The following is a 17,135-nucleotide window of genomic DNA, read 5'->3' as shown; positions in this document are numbered from 1 at the left end:
TCCACACAGTCCCATCACACAATCCTGGGGTAAGACACAGAGTGAATTTCCCTCCACACTGTCCCATCACACACTCCTGGGGTCAGATACAGAGTGAATCTCCCTCCACACTGTTCCATCACACACTCCCGGGGTCACACAAAGAGTGAATCTCCCTACACACCGTCCCATCACACACTCCCGGGGTCAGACACAGAGTGAATCTCCTTCCACACCGTCCCATCACACAATCCCGGGGTCAGACACAGAATGAATCTCCCTCCACACCGTCCCATCACACACACCCGGGGTCAGACACAGAGTGGATCTCTTCTAATTGCGCTGGGAGAAATCGAGGAAAAACTGCTTTATTAAGGTCGTGATTTACTTGGAAATTGGTTTGAACCGTCTCTACGTGAGCGGCTGGTTTAGTGTGGAAGCTTCATTTGGAGTTTTTCTGCCAGTTTGGACGGGGTTGTTGACGGCTGCGAACTGCGTAGCTCCCTGCTGTGGCCGCTGGCATCTAGCCAGGAAGCCGGGTCTCTCCAAAAACCGGAGACAAACGCTGTCGTTCCCCCACTGACATCGGGACAACCTCCTTCCATCTCTGTCGTCGGGATTCTCGTTCGGTGTGGGAGCCGAAACATCGTTTGAGACGTCTCGACGTTCTGCGGGACTAACGGAGCCTTTCCTGGCGTTGGAATTTCTGGCACTGAGCCAGCAAGGTACCGTCGAGTACAAACTTTTCCGGCCAGTTACTCAACTCGCTCCAGGTCTTTATCAGCAGCACCACCACCGTATCATTCTCGATTCAGACACACCAGCAATATGACGGACCGGTCTACAGGGAGTCGCAGGCCTTCGGGAAGTTATGCAAAGGCGGCTGCCTCTCCAGCCTCGGACAACGCCCTGTTTCGGTCGGTGAAAGTTGAACGCGGGGTGCAATGTATTTTGCGAACTGGAACTACCCTGGAAAAGTGCGCGGAGGCTATGGAGGACTTGTTGGGGAGAAAGGGTGTTTTGACCACTGAGAAAGAAAGCGAATAAGAAGTCCAAACACTCTAAGAAGTCTGCCACCGATTATCCCTCCATCGTCGTAACTGTGGATAAGACTGATGCGACGGTGGAGCGGGAAGGTTTGAGTGACGTACCCGCTGCGCAGTGTGGGTCACAAGTCCAGCCACCTATTAGAACACATGAGGAGGAAGATGGGGGATCTGACTGCAGTGAGGGGTTGGAGGTGGATTCATTTGATAGCGAGACAATGGACATCCTCACCCGTCCTGAGAAATCCCCATTGATACCTGTGGAGGAGATCAGAGAGTTCATTCACTCCTCCGTGGGTGCAAAGCATCGGCCTAAACTAGCCTCGCTTCGCTGGCCTAGCATGCCGAGGCTGGTGAAGTCCCTGCGAGTCACCCTCGGACGGAAGGGGAAGGGGAAGAGGAATACTGTGTCGGGGAATGACAGGCGACAGCTGAAATCCTTCCTGGATGACCTGGTAAGGGACATCAGAGAGGGAAGCAGCCGCGCTCCTTCGGGAGACGGTGGGTCACAGGGTGGCGTTGGCACCACTCGGGCCTGAAAGCAAACAGCATTCTTGCTTTTTTCTCGGGATAGTGTGGTTGAGGGCCCCTCCGCTCTCACTGGGAAGGGTATTGTTGCTGAGGCCTAGTGTACGCCCGACATGACGCTCACTGTAGCTGGTCTAAAGTTTAATGGTAGCAGGGGTTCTCACCGCAGATAAAACAATCTCGCAGTCCTCAGGCATGGGAGATATGCGGTGAATGACCTGTAGGGAATCCATACCACCCCAGGGGATGAGTCTTCTTGGCTTCTAGAGTGGCGGGGCGGGGTCTACATGAGTCACCTTAGCTCCAACTCTAGCGGGGTGGTGATACTGTTGGCCTTGACCTTCCGGCCGGAAATGGTAAAAGCTCAGGATGTCGTGCCCGGCCGCCTGCTCCATCTGGCTGTGCGCCTGGATGGTGAACCTCTGCATTTCATCAACGTGTATGCCCTGAGGGGCGGGGTGATCTGGGTGAGCCCCCGGCACATAGCAGCTACGGGACAAGAGGGCCATCACGGAGGAGGAGAGGTTCTGGATGACAGCCTCTCCCAGATAGGACACGGCCCGGCTGTCCCGTGACGTGATCCGGATGACCAGTGTGCTGGAGACGCCGGCTGACGGAACGGCAGTGGCACTGCCACACACCGAAGATGCCCTCACCCGAACGGCGGCAGAGCTGGCGGCCGACAGGATAGTCGCCCTGCAGAATCGACTGGCCCCGGATTACCTATTGGCGGCTGATGGTGGGACCTCTGCAGTCATTGGTAAGGGGTACTGCACGTTTACCCCTGACGTGTGGAGCAACATCACCCACTGGGCTGCTCACATTCGGGACTCGGTGGCTAAAATCTCGAGGGACCAGCTCCTCCAACACGACACCTCATGGGGAAACTGGTGGCCGTTTGGGTGGTGGGCAACTGTCACTCACTGATCGATTGCACTCAATTTTGTTATAATTCTGTGTGTATATTGTGCTGTGCTGGTCAAACTATTCAGAGCACGTCTGCCTTTCTTCAGAAATAGTTAAGTGTAAGACTTCCATTAAGATATATTACTTTACTTCTCACTCTGTTACATGTAATGAATTGGGAGATTCAGGAGTGTAAAATACAGAAACTGGAGTAAGTACCAGACTGTGGGAGATTGTGTTTATAGTCACTGGGTGTTTGACACTGAACATTAATGTGATCAGTAATTGTGTTACTGATAAACACTGGGGATTTGTACCGTCTCCTGTCTCTCTGTGTCCTTCACCCTCTGTCTCTCTCATCTCCAGGCTGTGGGATGTCGGTCTCACTGATTTTGGCGTGGATCCGAGGGGTAGACTGTATTGGAGGGGTCGTGACTGTCACGTGACGGAACAGCCCACTACCTGGTCGGAAGGCACGCCACCTGCCAATCAAAGTTTCACCCCTCCTCGCCCATCAATGCACACCTCACTATTGGTCCCTTTAATTAGCCTTCCTTGTACTTGGCCTCGAGCAATTGGCCTTTGTAATCGGCTTAACTCTGCTGGCACCCAGCCATTGCCCCCACTGTGAATTACCAGGGCGGGACCCTCTAGTCCTGCTGCACTATAAAGGGTGTCAGGTGTGCTGGACCCTTTCCCTTTGCCAACTCCGAGGGACCACCCTGCTTCACCCCAGGCTGAGAACCGTGGAACGGAGCTGGAGGAACTGTTGGTGAGCTGTGTATTGAATACTGTTGGGAGCATTGATTACTATCCCTAATATCATAGAGCCGAGCCTGCCCAGAGACAAGGGGTGGAGAGTATCGTATTGAATTTTGCTTTGGTTGTGGGTGCGCGTGTACTTTGTCCCCAGGCGACTTTCCCACGTTCATTAGTAATTGTCCGTGTGTGTTTTATTGCTGATCCGACTTTCCCCATGACTGCTGTAAATTGTGCACATGTGCATGTTGCTTCAGTTGCCATTTTCCCACACCTGCCTTCTGTAAATAAAGTACTTTACTACCAAGACTGTGTCCGAAGTCCTTGCCTTTGAGACCTACCGAATCTGTTTCCCCACCTGCAACGATTGCTCAACCAATTTACACTTTACTATGTTCATGCGATATGGGTGTTGTTTAATCAGTTTGGCTTGACCAATATCTGCGTCATGTACTGAGACCGTGGTTTGCTTGGGAACATCGGGAAATAAATATTTAAACTTCAGAATTAATTCCTTCAGCTGTTGTTCTTGCTTTGGCTGCAGATGAGCCAACTTGTTATCAATGTTTTCTAGAACAACCCAGTTCATTAGCCTAACTGGGACCACGTTTGGCTTGCGAAAAGTCTCAGACGTGTCAATTGTTTCATTCTCAGTGTTGCCAGATTCATGTGATTTGACAACACTCACAGACTGTGCCTGCCTGTCAAAAAAAAGGCTTTATCATATTTATGTGTAACACCTGTGTTAGTTTACGTCGGTCGGGTGTTTTAATAACATAATTCACATCGTTAATTTGAGAGACTATTTCATACAGTCTGTTGAATTTCGCCTGAGGTGGATTCGTCAACATTGGAAATAGGCAAGAACCTTATCCCCCACCTGGTATTTTATTACGCAAGCCCGCTTATCAAACCAACACTTCATTTTGTTTTGAGAAATCTTTAAGTTTTGTCTCGCTAGAGTACAGGCCTGGTGTAGTTTATTTTTGAACTTCAAAACATAGTCTAACAAGTTAACATGTATGTCCCCATCAACCCACTGTCTCTTTAACAAGGGCAAAGGTCACTTCACTCTGTGACGAAATACAAGTTCAAATGGACTAAAGCCCAGTGATTCCGATATCAACTCTCTTACTGCCAACAAAAGCATTCCTTCATCCCAGTCTTTTACATTTTCAACACAGTGTCTTTTTTTGGCGTGTATGTGCGTGCGTCCGATTATGTCTTTTTCAAGCCTTTACAAGGCACAGTGTGAGAGAGAGAGAAACTGTGTGGAACACATTATGTCTTTGTCATTGTTTTGAGGGTAGAGTGAAATCTTTCTGGAACCCATGATGGAATGCGGATGATGTAATTTGTTTAGCTCCCAGTTCATAAACTACCTGCTGGAATAATCCAGTTGTAAAATTACTTCCTTGATCAGACTGGATTTCTTTAGGCAAACCAAATCAAGTAAAAAAATTTGGTAACAGCCTTCACCAGAGTTTTAACTTCAATATTTCTGAGAGGTATTGCCTCTGGGAATCTGGATGCAGTACTCATAATAGTTAGAAAATACTGATGGCCAGCTTTAGTATTTGGCAACGGGCAAACTCAATCCACGATAACTTTAGAAAAGGGTTCACCGAATGCAGGTATAGACCACGGTGGGCCTTCTATCAAACCGACACCGACATGACAAGTGTGACAGGTTCTGCAAAAGGTCACAACGTATTTCCCAAAATTAGGCATGTAGAAGTATTTCATAATCCTGTTTACAGTTTTATTCACTCCAAAATGTCGACCAAAGGGCATACTACGGGCCAAAGTTAAAATTTCAGCCCTATAAACTTTAGGAACTACAACTTGATGAACAATTGCCCATTCCTCACTTGCTGGTATAGCAGGTGGCCTCCACTTCCTCATTAACACTCCATCCTCGAGATAATATCCTACTGGCACTTTCTTAATCTCATCATCTGAGACAGCTGTTTCTTTCAAAACTTCACTCTCAGGGTCTTGGTTCTCTTCTGCAATAAACTCCTTCCTAGACAGGAATAAGTCTTTCTCATCAGACTTACTACCTGAATCCTGTTGAAAAAATGAAGGCAGAGAAGTCCCTGACAAGTCGTCATAACCTGAATCCCGATTTTGGCCATCATGGGTATCAGAATCATGCTGCACAGAACTGTCTGCATCGGCAGACTTTTTAGCCATACTTCTAGTTACTGCGCAGGAATGATGAATGTTAAAATCCATTTGTGGGTCGTCAGTGGCTGACTTAGTTGTGAACTGCACTGCAGGAACAACTTTAACATTTGCCAGGTCATTCCCTAACAGCAAAGTTACATCTTCCACCGGTAAACTGGAGCATAATCCAATCTTAACAGGTCCCAAAACCAACCCTGACTGTAAAGTTACCTTGTGCAATGGTACAGAAACGATACCAACCCCAATGCCTTTAATTAGATTTACTTCTCCTCTCCAGTGTCAGTCTCATCACCAAACATTAGAACACTGTCTAATATAAGTGACTGAGAAGCCCCAGTATCTCGAAGAATTTTCACTGGTACTGGGGTTGACCCTTCCTTTGCTAATACAAACCCATCTGACATAAAATGATCGAATCCCTTCTTATCTCGGTCAGACCTCTCAGTCCTTAATTGAGCCTCAACAGAATGTTCAGAACCCTATGGGTTTATAGGTGCTTCAACATACTGAACACAGGCATTTGGGACTGCCTCCTTTTCCTTTTTCTTCTTCAGGACAGAACAATTAGCCATCATATGACCAGATTTCTTACAATAGTAACAAGTGAGACCAGAATATTTCTCCTTCAACTGCTTCCCTTCATCCTTACTCTTGTCACTGGTCCCAGCTTCAATTTCTGGTTTACCCTGGTTATCCCTGCTACTCTTTTGGAAGCTCTTATTCTGGGTAAACTTAACCTTATAAGTTAAAACAAACTCATCTGCTAATCTAGCAGACTCCTGCAAAGTGGCAGCATCCTTTTCATCTAAATATGTCTTTAGGTCATCAGACACTCAGCTTTTGAATTCTTCAATTAAAACCAACTCTTTCAAGCTGTTAAAATCATCATTCACATTTTTACATGTGCACCAGCGGTCAAAACACACAAACTTCTCATAAGCAAATTCCATATAAGTCTGGTTCACAGATTTCCTCAAATTTCTAAACATTTGCAGTATGATTCTGAGACCATCTTGTAAGCTTTGAGCACAGCCTGTTTCACTATGTGATAAGGTTCCCCACGGTAAGCTTATTCAGAAAGTCAGAAGGGATATTTGGCCAGGTGGATTCAGAATTGGCTTACCTACAGAAAGCAGACAGTCATGGTGGAGTGAGTACATTTTGGATTTGAGGGTTGTAACTTGTGGTGTCCCACATAAATCGGTACTGGGACCCTTACTTTTCGTGATTTTTATTAACGACCTGGATATGGGGGTAGAAGGGAGGGTTGACAAGTTTGCAGATGACACAAAGGTTGGTGGTGTTGTGGATAGTGTAGAGGATTGACAAAGATTGCAGACAGACATTGATAGGATCCAGGAATGGGCTGAAAAGTGGCAGATGGAGTACAACCCGGAGAAGTGTGAGGTGGTGCAATTTGGAAGGTGAAACTCCAAGACAGAGTACAAAGTAAATGGCAGGACACTTGGTACTGTGGAGGAGCAGAGGGATCTGGGGGTTTATGTCCCCAGATCCCAGAAAGTTGCCACACGTGTAGGTAGGGTAGTTAAGAAAGCTTATGGAGTGTTAGCTTTCATAAGTTGAGGGATAGAGTTTAAGAGTCGCGATGTAATGATGCTGCTCTATAAAACTCTGGTTAGGCCACACTTGGAGTACTGTATCCAATTCTGGTCACCTCACTATCAGAAAGATATGGAAGCATTGGAAAGGGTACAGAGGAGATATACCAGGATAATGTCTGGTTTAGACTGCATGCATTATGATCAGAGATTAAGGGAGCTAGGGCTTTACTCGTTGAAGAGAAGGAGGATCACAGGAGACATGATAGGGGTATACAAGATATTAAGAGGCATAGATAGAGTGGGCAGCCAGTGCCTCTTCCCTAGGGTACCACTGCTCAATACAAGAGGACATGGCATTAAGGTAAGGGGTGCGGAGTTCAAGGGGTATATTAGAGGAAGGTTTTTTTTCTAACTCAGAGAGTGGTTGGTGTGCGGAATGCACTGCCTGAGTCAGTGGTGGAGGCAGATACACTAGAGACTACTAGACAGATATATGGAGGAATTTAAGGTGGGTGGAGGATATATGGGGGGCAGGGATTAAAGGTCAGCACAACATTGTGGGCTGAAGGGCCTGTACTGTGATGTGCTGTTCTATGATCTATAATCAGCTGCTTCATCAATTGTCAAAGCAGAATAGGCTTGCTGAGCCTCCCCCTTAATTGCACTATGTAAGAGAATAGGACAACCCTCTTTTGACCACTTTAAACTCTGAGCAACCTTCTCAAAATACTGGAAGTGTTTATCAACCTTTGCCTTGTCAAATGGAGGCAGCAATTTAACTTCCCAACTGGCCTCAAACTTATCACCAGAGTGTAACACTAGACCCCTTTGCTGTAATCTCTCTATCTTTTCCAGCTCGAACAGCCTCTGTCTTTCTGCGTCCTCCCACTGTTTTACTGCCTCTTCTCTCTATTTTTCTGCCTCTCTAGCTTTAAATGGCCTCTGCCTTTCTGCAGCCTCCATCTTTAATTTTTGTCATTTATACGGGAGCTCAAGCTCACGAGGTTTACTTTCAGGAAACACCTCCAACACCTCCACTTTAAACACATTGTCAGATACATAATGTTCAGCGATTATCCTCTGCATCTGTGCCCACCTGATCATAAATTTCACCTTAGCAATTTTTAACCTTTTAGCAATACTCAACAACCCAATCCTTCTGGCGTCATCTAATGCCTCAGAGGTTGGCACTTCCAGATATCTATCAACATCCATTGCTGCTGATTTTCCACCCACAAATAAATCAAAAGGGATTTCCCCAATGAAATCGATAATTAATCAATACGCCCCCAAATCTGTTCATATCCTGGACACAGGCCCCACTACACCTGAGTCTGTTTTTGATGTTAAAACTATCCTTATTAGAATCTCCTTGTAATCTGGTAACTTAAGCACGATGAACAGAAGTTAACAGTGTTATGTGTATATATGCGTGTAAATATAACTCCCAAACTATTGAGCTCGGGGGAAACAAGACTTGGAGTCTTGAGATACTAAAGTATGTAAGTTCAGTTCAACCACAGAATAGGTGATGAGAGAGACATATTTGTAATCCAGGGTAAATGTCGAGAGAAGGAAATTTTATCGAATTCCACAGGTTCCATGGAGGTAAAATGGGGGAAACAGTCACTGTAGATTTGATCTGTCATCATTCCAAATCCACATATGAATTATCACCGAAAGTGACTTGTCACAAGGGGTATCCTGTTCAAGTGAATTACCACACCATGCCCAGGCAAGGGTTAACACATTCAGTGGTCTTCACAGGATACCCCAAATCCGATCCACTCCTATGGATCAAACGAGATGACGGAATTGATAATTAGCTCACACTTGTGGGCATAGGAAAATCCAAACAGTGACTCTTGGCCACTAGTTCCCTGGTTTCAATCCTTCCATTTTTCCTCCTTCGTCTCTGTCTGACTCTGAGTGTCTGTGTCCTCGGTTAAAACTAAACAAGCTGCGAGTGATGTAAACAAGTAGCAAGTCAGACTGATTCACCTTCCTAATCTCTCTCTCTCTCTCTCTTGAAATGATAGTCCACAACAAATGAAACCTAGACATTCATAACAACGGCCACTCCCCATCGTGAACTGACAGGTGTGCCAGTAGTCGGGATGACTGGGTGAATCCTTTCCCACATTCTGAGCAAGTGAACGGCTTCTCCCCAGTGTGAACTCGCTGATGACTCTGTAGGGTGGATGACCGAGTGAATCCCTTCCCACAGACTGAGCATGTGAACGGCTTCTCCCCAGTGTGAACTCGCTGATGCTTCTGTAGGGTGGATGAATCAGTGAATCTCTTCTCACATTCTGAGCAGGTGAACGGCTTCTCCCCAGTGTGAATTCGCTGATGTTTCTGTAGGTTGGATGAATCAGTGAATCCTTTCCCACATTCCGAGCAGGTGAATGGCTTCTCCCCAGTATGAATTCGCTGATGATTCCGTAGGGTGGATAACCGAGTGAATCTCTTCCCACAGACTGAGCAAGTGAACGGCTTCTCTCCAGTGTGAACTCGCTGGTGTCTCTGTAGGATGGATGAATCAGTGAATCTCTTCCCACATTCCGAGCAGGTGAATGGCTTCTCCCCAGTGTGAACTCGCTGGTGCCTCTGTAGATGGTGTAACTGAGTGAATCCCTTCCCACATTCTGAACAGGTGAACCGCCTCTCTCCAGCATGAACTCGCTGATGTACTTTCAGTATAGATGATTTAGTGCATCCCTTCCCACAGTCTGAGCAGGTGAACGGCCTCTCCCCAGTGTGAACTGACTGGTGTCTCTGTATGGTGGATGAATGAGTGAATCTCTTCCCACAGACTGAGCAGGTGAACGGCTTCTCCCCAGTGTGAACTCGCTGATGTCTCTGTAGGGTGGATGACTCAGTGAATCCTTTCCCACATTCTGAGCAGGTGAAAGGCCACTCCCCAGTGTGCACGCGCTGGTGTGCCAGTAGTTGGGATGACCGAATGAATCCCTTCCCACACTCTGAGCAGGAGAACGGCCTCTCTCCAGTGTGAACTCGCAGATGACTCTGTAGGGTGGATGACTGAGTGAATCTCTTCCCACAGTCTGAGCAGGTAAATGGCTTCTCCCCAGTGTGAACACGCTGATGTACCAGTAGGCCAGATGACTCGGTGAATCTCTTCCCACAGTCTGAGCAGATGAACGGCTTCTCCCCGGTGTGAACTCGCTGATGTACCAGTAGGGCAGATGACTCAGAGAATCTCTTCCCACAGACTGAGCAGGTGAATGGCTTCTCCCCAGTGTGAACTCGCTGGTGTCTCCGTAGTGTGGAAGAGTGACTGAATCTCTTTTCACAGACTGAGCAGGTGAATGGTTTCTCACCAGTGTGAACTCGATGATGAACTTTCAGTTTATATGAGCAAGTGAATCCCTTCCTACAGTCCAAACAGGTGAATGGCCGCTCCCTGGTGTGAACTCGCTGGTGAGCCATTAGGTCAGATGACCGAGTGAATCGTTCCTCATAAATTCAGCAGAGGAGCAGCCTCTGCCTATTGTGAACTGACTGGGATGACTGACTGAATCCTTTCTCACACACAGAACAGGAAAATGGCCTTGCCCAGTATGAACTTGCTGATGTACCTTCAATTGTGATAACCGAGTGAATCCATTTCCACTGTCTGAGCAGGTGAACGGCCGTTCTCCTGTGTAAAATGATGGGCGTGCCAGTTGGTCAAATGACCGAGTGAATTCCTCCCCACAGTCTGAGCAGGAAGGATGGTCAATTGAATCCCCTGCTCCACTTCTAAAATACCTAGAAAGAGTCAACAAAACTGGCGTGCCATGATTGAGATTCCTGGAGACAAATTCCTTCTCGTTTTTAACCTGTAAAAAGATTTACAAAATCCGTCAGTTGGTGTAGGACAACATCTCAGATGAGATTACTTGAGTTGCCAAAGTCTGATCAGGTATCACACTGTTACAGTGAGGTTCAACCTAAGCTGGAGAGAGAAATCATCTCCTGACTGGGCAGAGTGCTGGTATCTGGAATGGCCATCAATTCCCTGATAATCTTCTGTCTCAATAAGAATGGGGCTTTCTGCCATCTCCAATTTGTACCTTGGCTGAGTTGAACTCTCACCATTGGTATTATTCCCTGCTCCTGCTGAGCTGCATGGGTTCCTGGCCCCACAGTAACTGAAACAGTCTCACACAAACAGTCTTTCTAGATGTGCAGCTGGGATTTTCTTTTACGAATGATTAACTTAAATTGCCACAGCTTTAACGCCATGTAGAAAATTCCTGTTGAGATGAATGGTTGGTCCACAGCTGTTGAAAGGACTTAGAGTGATTTTTTTGTATTATTTTAACAGTCATAGAAAATTACAACATAGAAACAGGCCCTTTGGGCCATCTAGTTTGTGCTGAACTATTTAAACTCTCCACTTCCATACTGCTAACATCCAGGTACCTACAAGAACATCTTAAATGTTGAAATTGAACTCGCATGCACCACTTGTGCTGGCTGCTCATTCCACACCCGGATGACTGTCTGTGTGAAGAAGCTTCCACTCATGTTCCCCTTAAAATTTCACCTTAAAACCCTTAACCCACGGACTCTGGTTGTGGTCCCACCCAATCTCAGTGGTAAAAGCCAGCTTGCATTTACACTATCTATGCCCCTCTATCACAATCAAATATCCCCTCAATCTTCTACGTTCCAAGGAATAAAGTCCTGACCTGTCAATCTTTCCTTATAACCCAAGTCCTCCAGACCTGGCAAAATCCTCGTGAATTTTCTCTGAACCGCTTGTACATTTTTCCTGTAGGCAGGTGACCAAAACTGCAAACAATACTCTAAATTAGGGCTCACCAATGTCTTTTACAAGTCAACATAATATCCATTTATTGTTGTCAGTACTTTGCTTCATGAAGGGCAATGGGCTAAGATCTTTCCTTCCATCTCTATCTAACTGTGATACCACTTTCAGTGAATTAAGGACTTTCTTCTACAAGAGGTCCCTTTCTTCTACAACACTCCTCCGTGCCCGACCAGTCACTGTGAAAGACCTCCCTTGGTAGGTCAAACCAAAGTGCAACAACTCACACTGGTCTGTGTTAAATTCCATTTTCCATTTCTCAAACCATTTTCCCAGCTGGTCCAGATTGCACAGCAAGATTAAATGTTTTTTTTGGCATTGACTAGATGGGCCAAAGAGCCTGTTTCTGTATGCAACTTCTACATGTTTCTATGACAGAGAAGTTGTACAAGCTTGTTTGGAAGGTAAAAGGTAGAAGTTACAATTGAGCAGCAGTGACTGGAATTTCTGGAGCAATTCGGGAGCTGAGTGATTCCACAGAAGTGGAAGCATTAGAAAGACAGGAGGACACAACCGTGGTTAAATGAGAAGCCAAAGCTAACATAAATGTCAAAGAGAGGGCAAACAAACAACAAAAACTATTCGGAAGCTTTGAGAAACCAAAAGAAGTCAATAAATAAAGTCAGATGAGCTCAGTGCGTGGAATCATGACTTGTAGTCATTAATGGGTCTCGGTAGCACCCAACAGTCTGACACATTTAGAGGAACAAAATATACGAGGCTTCAATTTCTCTTCAAAAGCAAGGTTCCCTGGACCAGTTACCTTTCAACTTTCATATTGGCAGGCACATACAAACTCTGCATCCTCAAAAATTCACATCTGAAGGCTTCCCACTTACAGGTACTCCTTTGCCAGGAGACAGCCTGTCCCAAACCACACTTGTCAGATCCTTTCTGATACCTTCAAAATCGACCTTTCTGCAATTTAGAATCCCAACCCGTGGTCCAGACCTCTGTTTTTTCCATATTTACTTTGAATCTCATGGCATTATGATCACAAATTCTGTCACCACCCTGGATCATTTCCTAACAGCTTGTTGCACACTTCTACGTCGGGAATTCTACTTACTGATTAAGGACACATTTGACAAACTTTACCCCATCTAATCTTTTTACAGTATGGGAGTCCCAGTCAATATATGGAAAGTTAAAATCACTTACTGGAACAACCTTTGTTTCTTGGCATGGTCTGCAATCTCTCTACAAATATCTCTAAATCCTTCAGACTGTTGTGTGTAAACAAGCCCCTATAATGGCCACAATATCATAATTCCCTGTCCTGAGCTCATTGGGCTTTCCTACGATGCTTCTTGTATTGTGATAAACACAGCTCAGCACATTCATCACACCATGCTCAACCATTTGATTGCTAACACTGTCTGAGGTCTGAACAACATTTGACTGGTGTCAAGAAAACAAACTCTCCCTCACTGTCACAAAAACAAAGCAGCAGGAGGAATGGAGACAGGCTAAACCCTGTTGACATCAAAGGATCTGGGACTGAGAGGGTGAACAATGTTAAGATCCTCGGCATAGACATCACCAAGCATCTCACATTGTCTGTACAAACCGGCTGTGCTGTGAAAAGAGCACAGCAGCACCTCTTTCACCTCAGATAGTTGAAAAAGTTGGGGATGGGGCCCGAAATCCTGAGGACTTTCTACAGGGACACAATTGAGTGCATCCTGACTGGCTGCATCACTGCCTGGTATGGGAACTGTATTTCCCTTAATCTCAGGAACCTGCAGAGAGTGGTGCGGATAGCCCAGTTTATCTGTAGATGTGAACTTCTCACTATTCAGGACACTTACAGGGACAGGTGTGGAAAAAGGGCCCAAAAGATATTGGGGACCCAATTCACCACAACCACAAACTGTTCTTGCTGCTACCATCCAGGAAATGGTACCACAGCGAAAGGACCAACAGGCTCCAGGACATCATCTTCTACCAGGTCATCAGACTGATTAATTCATCCGAATATAATTGCATATCTATGTTATACTGACTGTTCTATGCACAAACTATTTATTATAAATTACTATAAATTACACATTGCAGATTTAGATGGAGATGTAACGTAAAGACTTCGACTCCTCAAGTATATCTATGTAAGAAATTCAATTCAATTCAAATCACCCTCTCCATTATCTGTCCTGGCATTCTGGCTCCCATTCCCCCTACAAATCATTTTAACCACATCAGCACCCCCCTCCACCACACTTTCTCTCGCAGCCTTACCACTAGGATATTAGTCCCCTTCCTGTTCTGTTCCCCTAACTAATGAATCCCCTATCACTCCTTTGACTTTCCTCTGTCAGGTAATCCCCCCCCAATACTTCCTAAAGTGTTCCACCTGTTGTGTGGGATGGCCACAAGAGTACTCTATGATATCTATTTAACCTCATTTCCCTGACTCTCACCCAGTTCCCTGTGTCCTGTACCTTGTATGTAACTCACCTCTCATCCTGTCATAGCTATCACCCCCTCCAACTCCTGGATGATCTGGAATTCATCCATTTCCAGTTCCAACTCCTTAACGTGCAGGGTTACAAGCTGCAGCTGGAGGCACATCTTGCAGGTGAGGGCATCAGGGACACTGGAGGTCTCACCACCTTCCCACCAATGTCCCCTCTAATTTGTAATGACAAGTGTGCACATAAATCATGTACTGTGCATTCTATTACCCAGTGACAACATGTGCACAGTGAATTTTATATAGAGAGGTATTCATTTTCACAGCTAGCAAATCACTGTCGATAAAAACATTGATCTCCTCTGGGTTTGATCGAGTTCATCTACACTCTCACACAACCTATGTAGCAGGCCTATAGTGGGTTATGAAGGATTTTCTCGGCAGAGCTTTTGCACACTGTCCATATGTGACTTGCTTGCTAAATGACGCTTTAAAAAGTCAGATTTCCAAATTTCACTCCACTTCTCCCCATTTGCAAATTCTCCAGCAACGTTTGCATCACCACAGTACACACAGGTAACACCAGTTTCTGTGTTGTACATAAATATTTCCCCTGAGCCCTCTCCAGATGACGGACGGTGATGAACTCGGTGATGGCAATGCCAATGAATATGAAGGGAAGGACAGTAGTCTGTCTCATTGGAGTCTGGCACATTTCTGATGTGAAAGTTACTTGTTGCCCAGGGCAAAGGTTTTTGATATCATTATCTTCCCAGAGAGAATGGTACAAAACATGTCGTCACGGGTAGAAAAGTCCAGGACAAAGTGAGGTGGAACAAGCAACACACACAAATTGCTGGAGGAAATCAGCAGGCCAGGCAGCATCTATGGAAAGGAGTACTAATGCTGAGTTCTGCCGGCATTTTGCGTGTGTTGCTTGGATTTCCAGCATCTGCAGATTTCCTCTTCTTTGTGATTGGAGGCAGAACAAAGGTGATTTTCTCTACTGCTGATGCAAAAGATTTTGTTCCCTTTCTCCGAGTTCCTAATCCTTGCATTTCGATAGCTGGAGCTCAGCTCTGTCTGAGAGATCCATCGGTTCCCATTCCCTCATCAGCCGGAAGCTTCCCGGCGCCCGTGTACGGATCGTGGGGCTGAGAGAGAGGAAAGAGGGCAGGACTGTCCCGGGATTGCGGGTAACGGTGTCCGGATTTCACTGGAAATGCCCGAAGTCGGTTTTTAAGACAAAAACACGGAGAATCACTCTTACCTGCAGCCGACATTTTCAAGGCCTTCAGGGTCCTGTGCGCATGCGTGATACTCGGGGACGTCATCAGCCCGACGCTTGCGCATTTCATCTGTGCTTCAGGGCCGGCGAACTTTTTAACGCACTGCATTATGGGTAATTACGGTGCCATTAAACATTTCTGCAAGCACCGGTTCATTGTCCATACCTCATTTTTTTTTCCTGTGTGTATTAAAATCAGCAGCTGTTTTAACGCAGAAAGTGGCTCCCATAAACACCATACTCAATATCAACATGTATCTAATGCCAAAGTAAAATGCAGTTATAAAACACAGGAGATTCTGCAGTTGTTGGAAATACAGAGACGCACACACACAAAATGCTGGAGGAACTCTGCAGTTCAGGCAGCAACTAAGCAGAGGAGTACACAGTCCAGACATGCTGAAGGGGCTCGGCCGAAACCTTGTCTATTTATTCCTCTTCACATTTTCTGCCTCATCTGTTGATTTCCACTAGTATTTTGCAGATATTAATCCCCTTTTTTCCGGACAACCAGTTTCCAAATGTTTCTGATCTTTCTTTTGTAGCCATATCCTGTTGGTCTGATTCCTCCTCCTCCTCGTAAACTCGGGACCCAACTCTCTCTGGAGCCCCAAAGCCCTGGCTCAGGCTGGCAACTCTTTGATTTCTGACTCTGCTCCATCGAAGATTCACTCGCTAGTCTGCTGTCAGACTTTAGAGGTGCATTGTGTTGTGAGACCGCAGGTTCGCTTACTATGAGTGTCGCTTTAAGTGCGAAAGAGGGGTAGAGGGAGGGGAGAGAGAGAGAGAGAGAGAGAGAGAGAAGGAGACTGCTGTCAGACTTTAGAGGCGCATTGTTTTGCGAGACCGCAGGTTTGCTTACTGTGGGAGTCTCTTGAAGTGCCTGAATGAGGCGGGACTGAGACTCAGACTGCTTCAGACTGAGAAAGAGTGAGAGAGAGAGAGAGAGAGAGAGGGACAAACTGTTGGAGCTCTTCCATGCACAAAAGATTGGGTTGATCATCCGCACTCAGTGCACAACAGATGTTTGAGTGTCACTTCGTATAGTCTATATGTGTGGTTTTGCTGGAGTATCCTGGGGTATCACTTTTGTTGGTCCTTACCTGGAATCGGGGTGTTCTGTGGTAACCACTTGAAGACGATATTCCTGTGACTGTCACCTGGTGATATTTCTAAGTGGATTTCGGAACTAATCCACAGATACGATCTTCGGCGACTGTTATTTCATTTACATAGCGTGGAATGTGTGTGGAATTCTTCGTAATTGCCTTCTCTTTACATTTTCGTGTGGATTTACAACTCTCTTCTCCCACTCACTTATTCTGTGGATTACTGACCTTTTCTACTTTAACATATTAAGCCTTTAAGCATTGTTTCCCGAGCTTCGTCCGGAGCCCTGAAGAACGTCACAACCACAGTGAGCTCATCGTCTTGTTCAGCCCGGAGAAAATCATGCAGGAAATTCATGCAGGTGTATAAGATGATGAGAGGCATTGGTCGTGTGGATAGCCAGAGGCTTTTTTCCCAGGGCAGAACCGGATAACACGAGGGGGAATAGGTTAAGCTTCTTGGAAGTAGGTACAGAGGAGATGTCAGAGCTAAGGTTTTAAAGCAAAGTGTGGTG

General features: G+C 46.0%; 2 protein-coding genes across 3 annotated transcripts in view; one reads left to right on the top strand and one right to left on the bottom strand.

Annotated features, from left to right (window-relative positions):
* Window positions 1-17,135, top strand: part of LOC132390060 (gastrula zinc finger protein XlCGF26.1-like) — a 71,249-nt gene that overhangs the window by 4,806 nt on the left and 49,308 nt on the right. The window lies entirely within an intron of this gene.
* On the bottom strand, window positions 239-15,540 carry LOC132390056 (gastrula zinc finger protein XlCGF26.1-like). Of its 2 annotated transcripts, none has more exons than XR_009510763.1 (2): window positions 15,494-15,540; window positions 239-1,283 (listed from the first exon to the last, which is right to left on the bottom strand). XR_009510763.1 is itself a non-coding variant. In XM_059962643.1 (2 exons), the coding sequence occupies exon 2, from the start codon at window positions 10,421-10,423 to the stop codon at window positions 9,035-9,037; it is 1,389 nt and encodes a 462-aa protein (XP_059818626.1). In that variant the 5' UTR covers window positions 10,424-10,815; window positions 15,494-15,540; the 3' UTR covers window positions 3,964-9,034. The 2 variants fall into 2 exon arrangements, 1 of the variants encoding a protein (XP_059818626.1); XM_059962643.1 differs by lacking the exon at window positions 239-1,283 and adding an exon at window positions 3,964-10,815.

The sequence above is a fragment of the Hypanus sabinus genome, unplaced genomic scaffold, assembly GCF_030144855.1.
Source record: "Hypanus sabinus isolate sHypSab1 unplaced genomic scaffold, sHypSab1.hap1 scaffold_754, whole genome shotgun sequence".
NCBI classification, from domain to species: domain Eukaryota; kingdom Metazoa; phylum Chordata; class Chondrichthyes; order Myliobatiformes; family Dasyatidae; genus Hypanus; species Hypanus sabinus.
The sequence above is the reverse complement of the archived record's forward strand: the minus strand, read 5'-3'. Positions and strand labels throughout refer to the sequence as shown.

Bases quoted from the DNA above. Each gene is read 5' to 3' on its own strand.
- LOC132390056 (XM_059962643.1), bottom strand. From the start codon at position 10,423: ATGGCTCACCAGCGAGTTCACACCAGGGAGCGGCCATTCACCTGTTTG.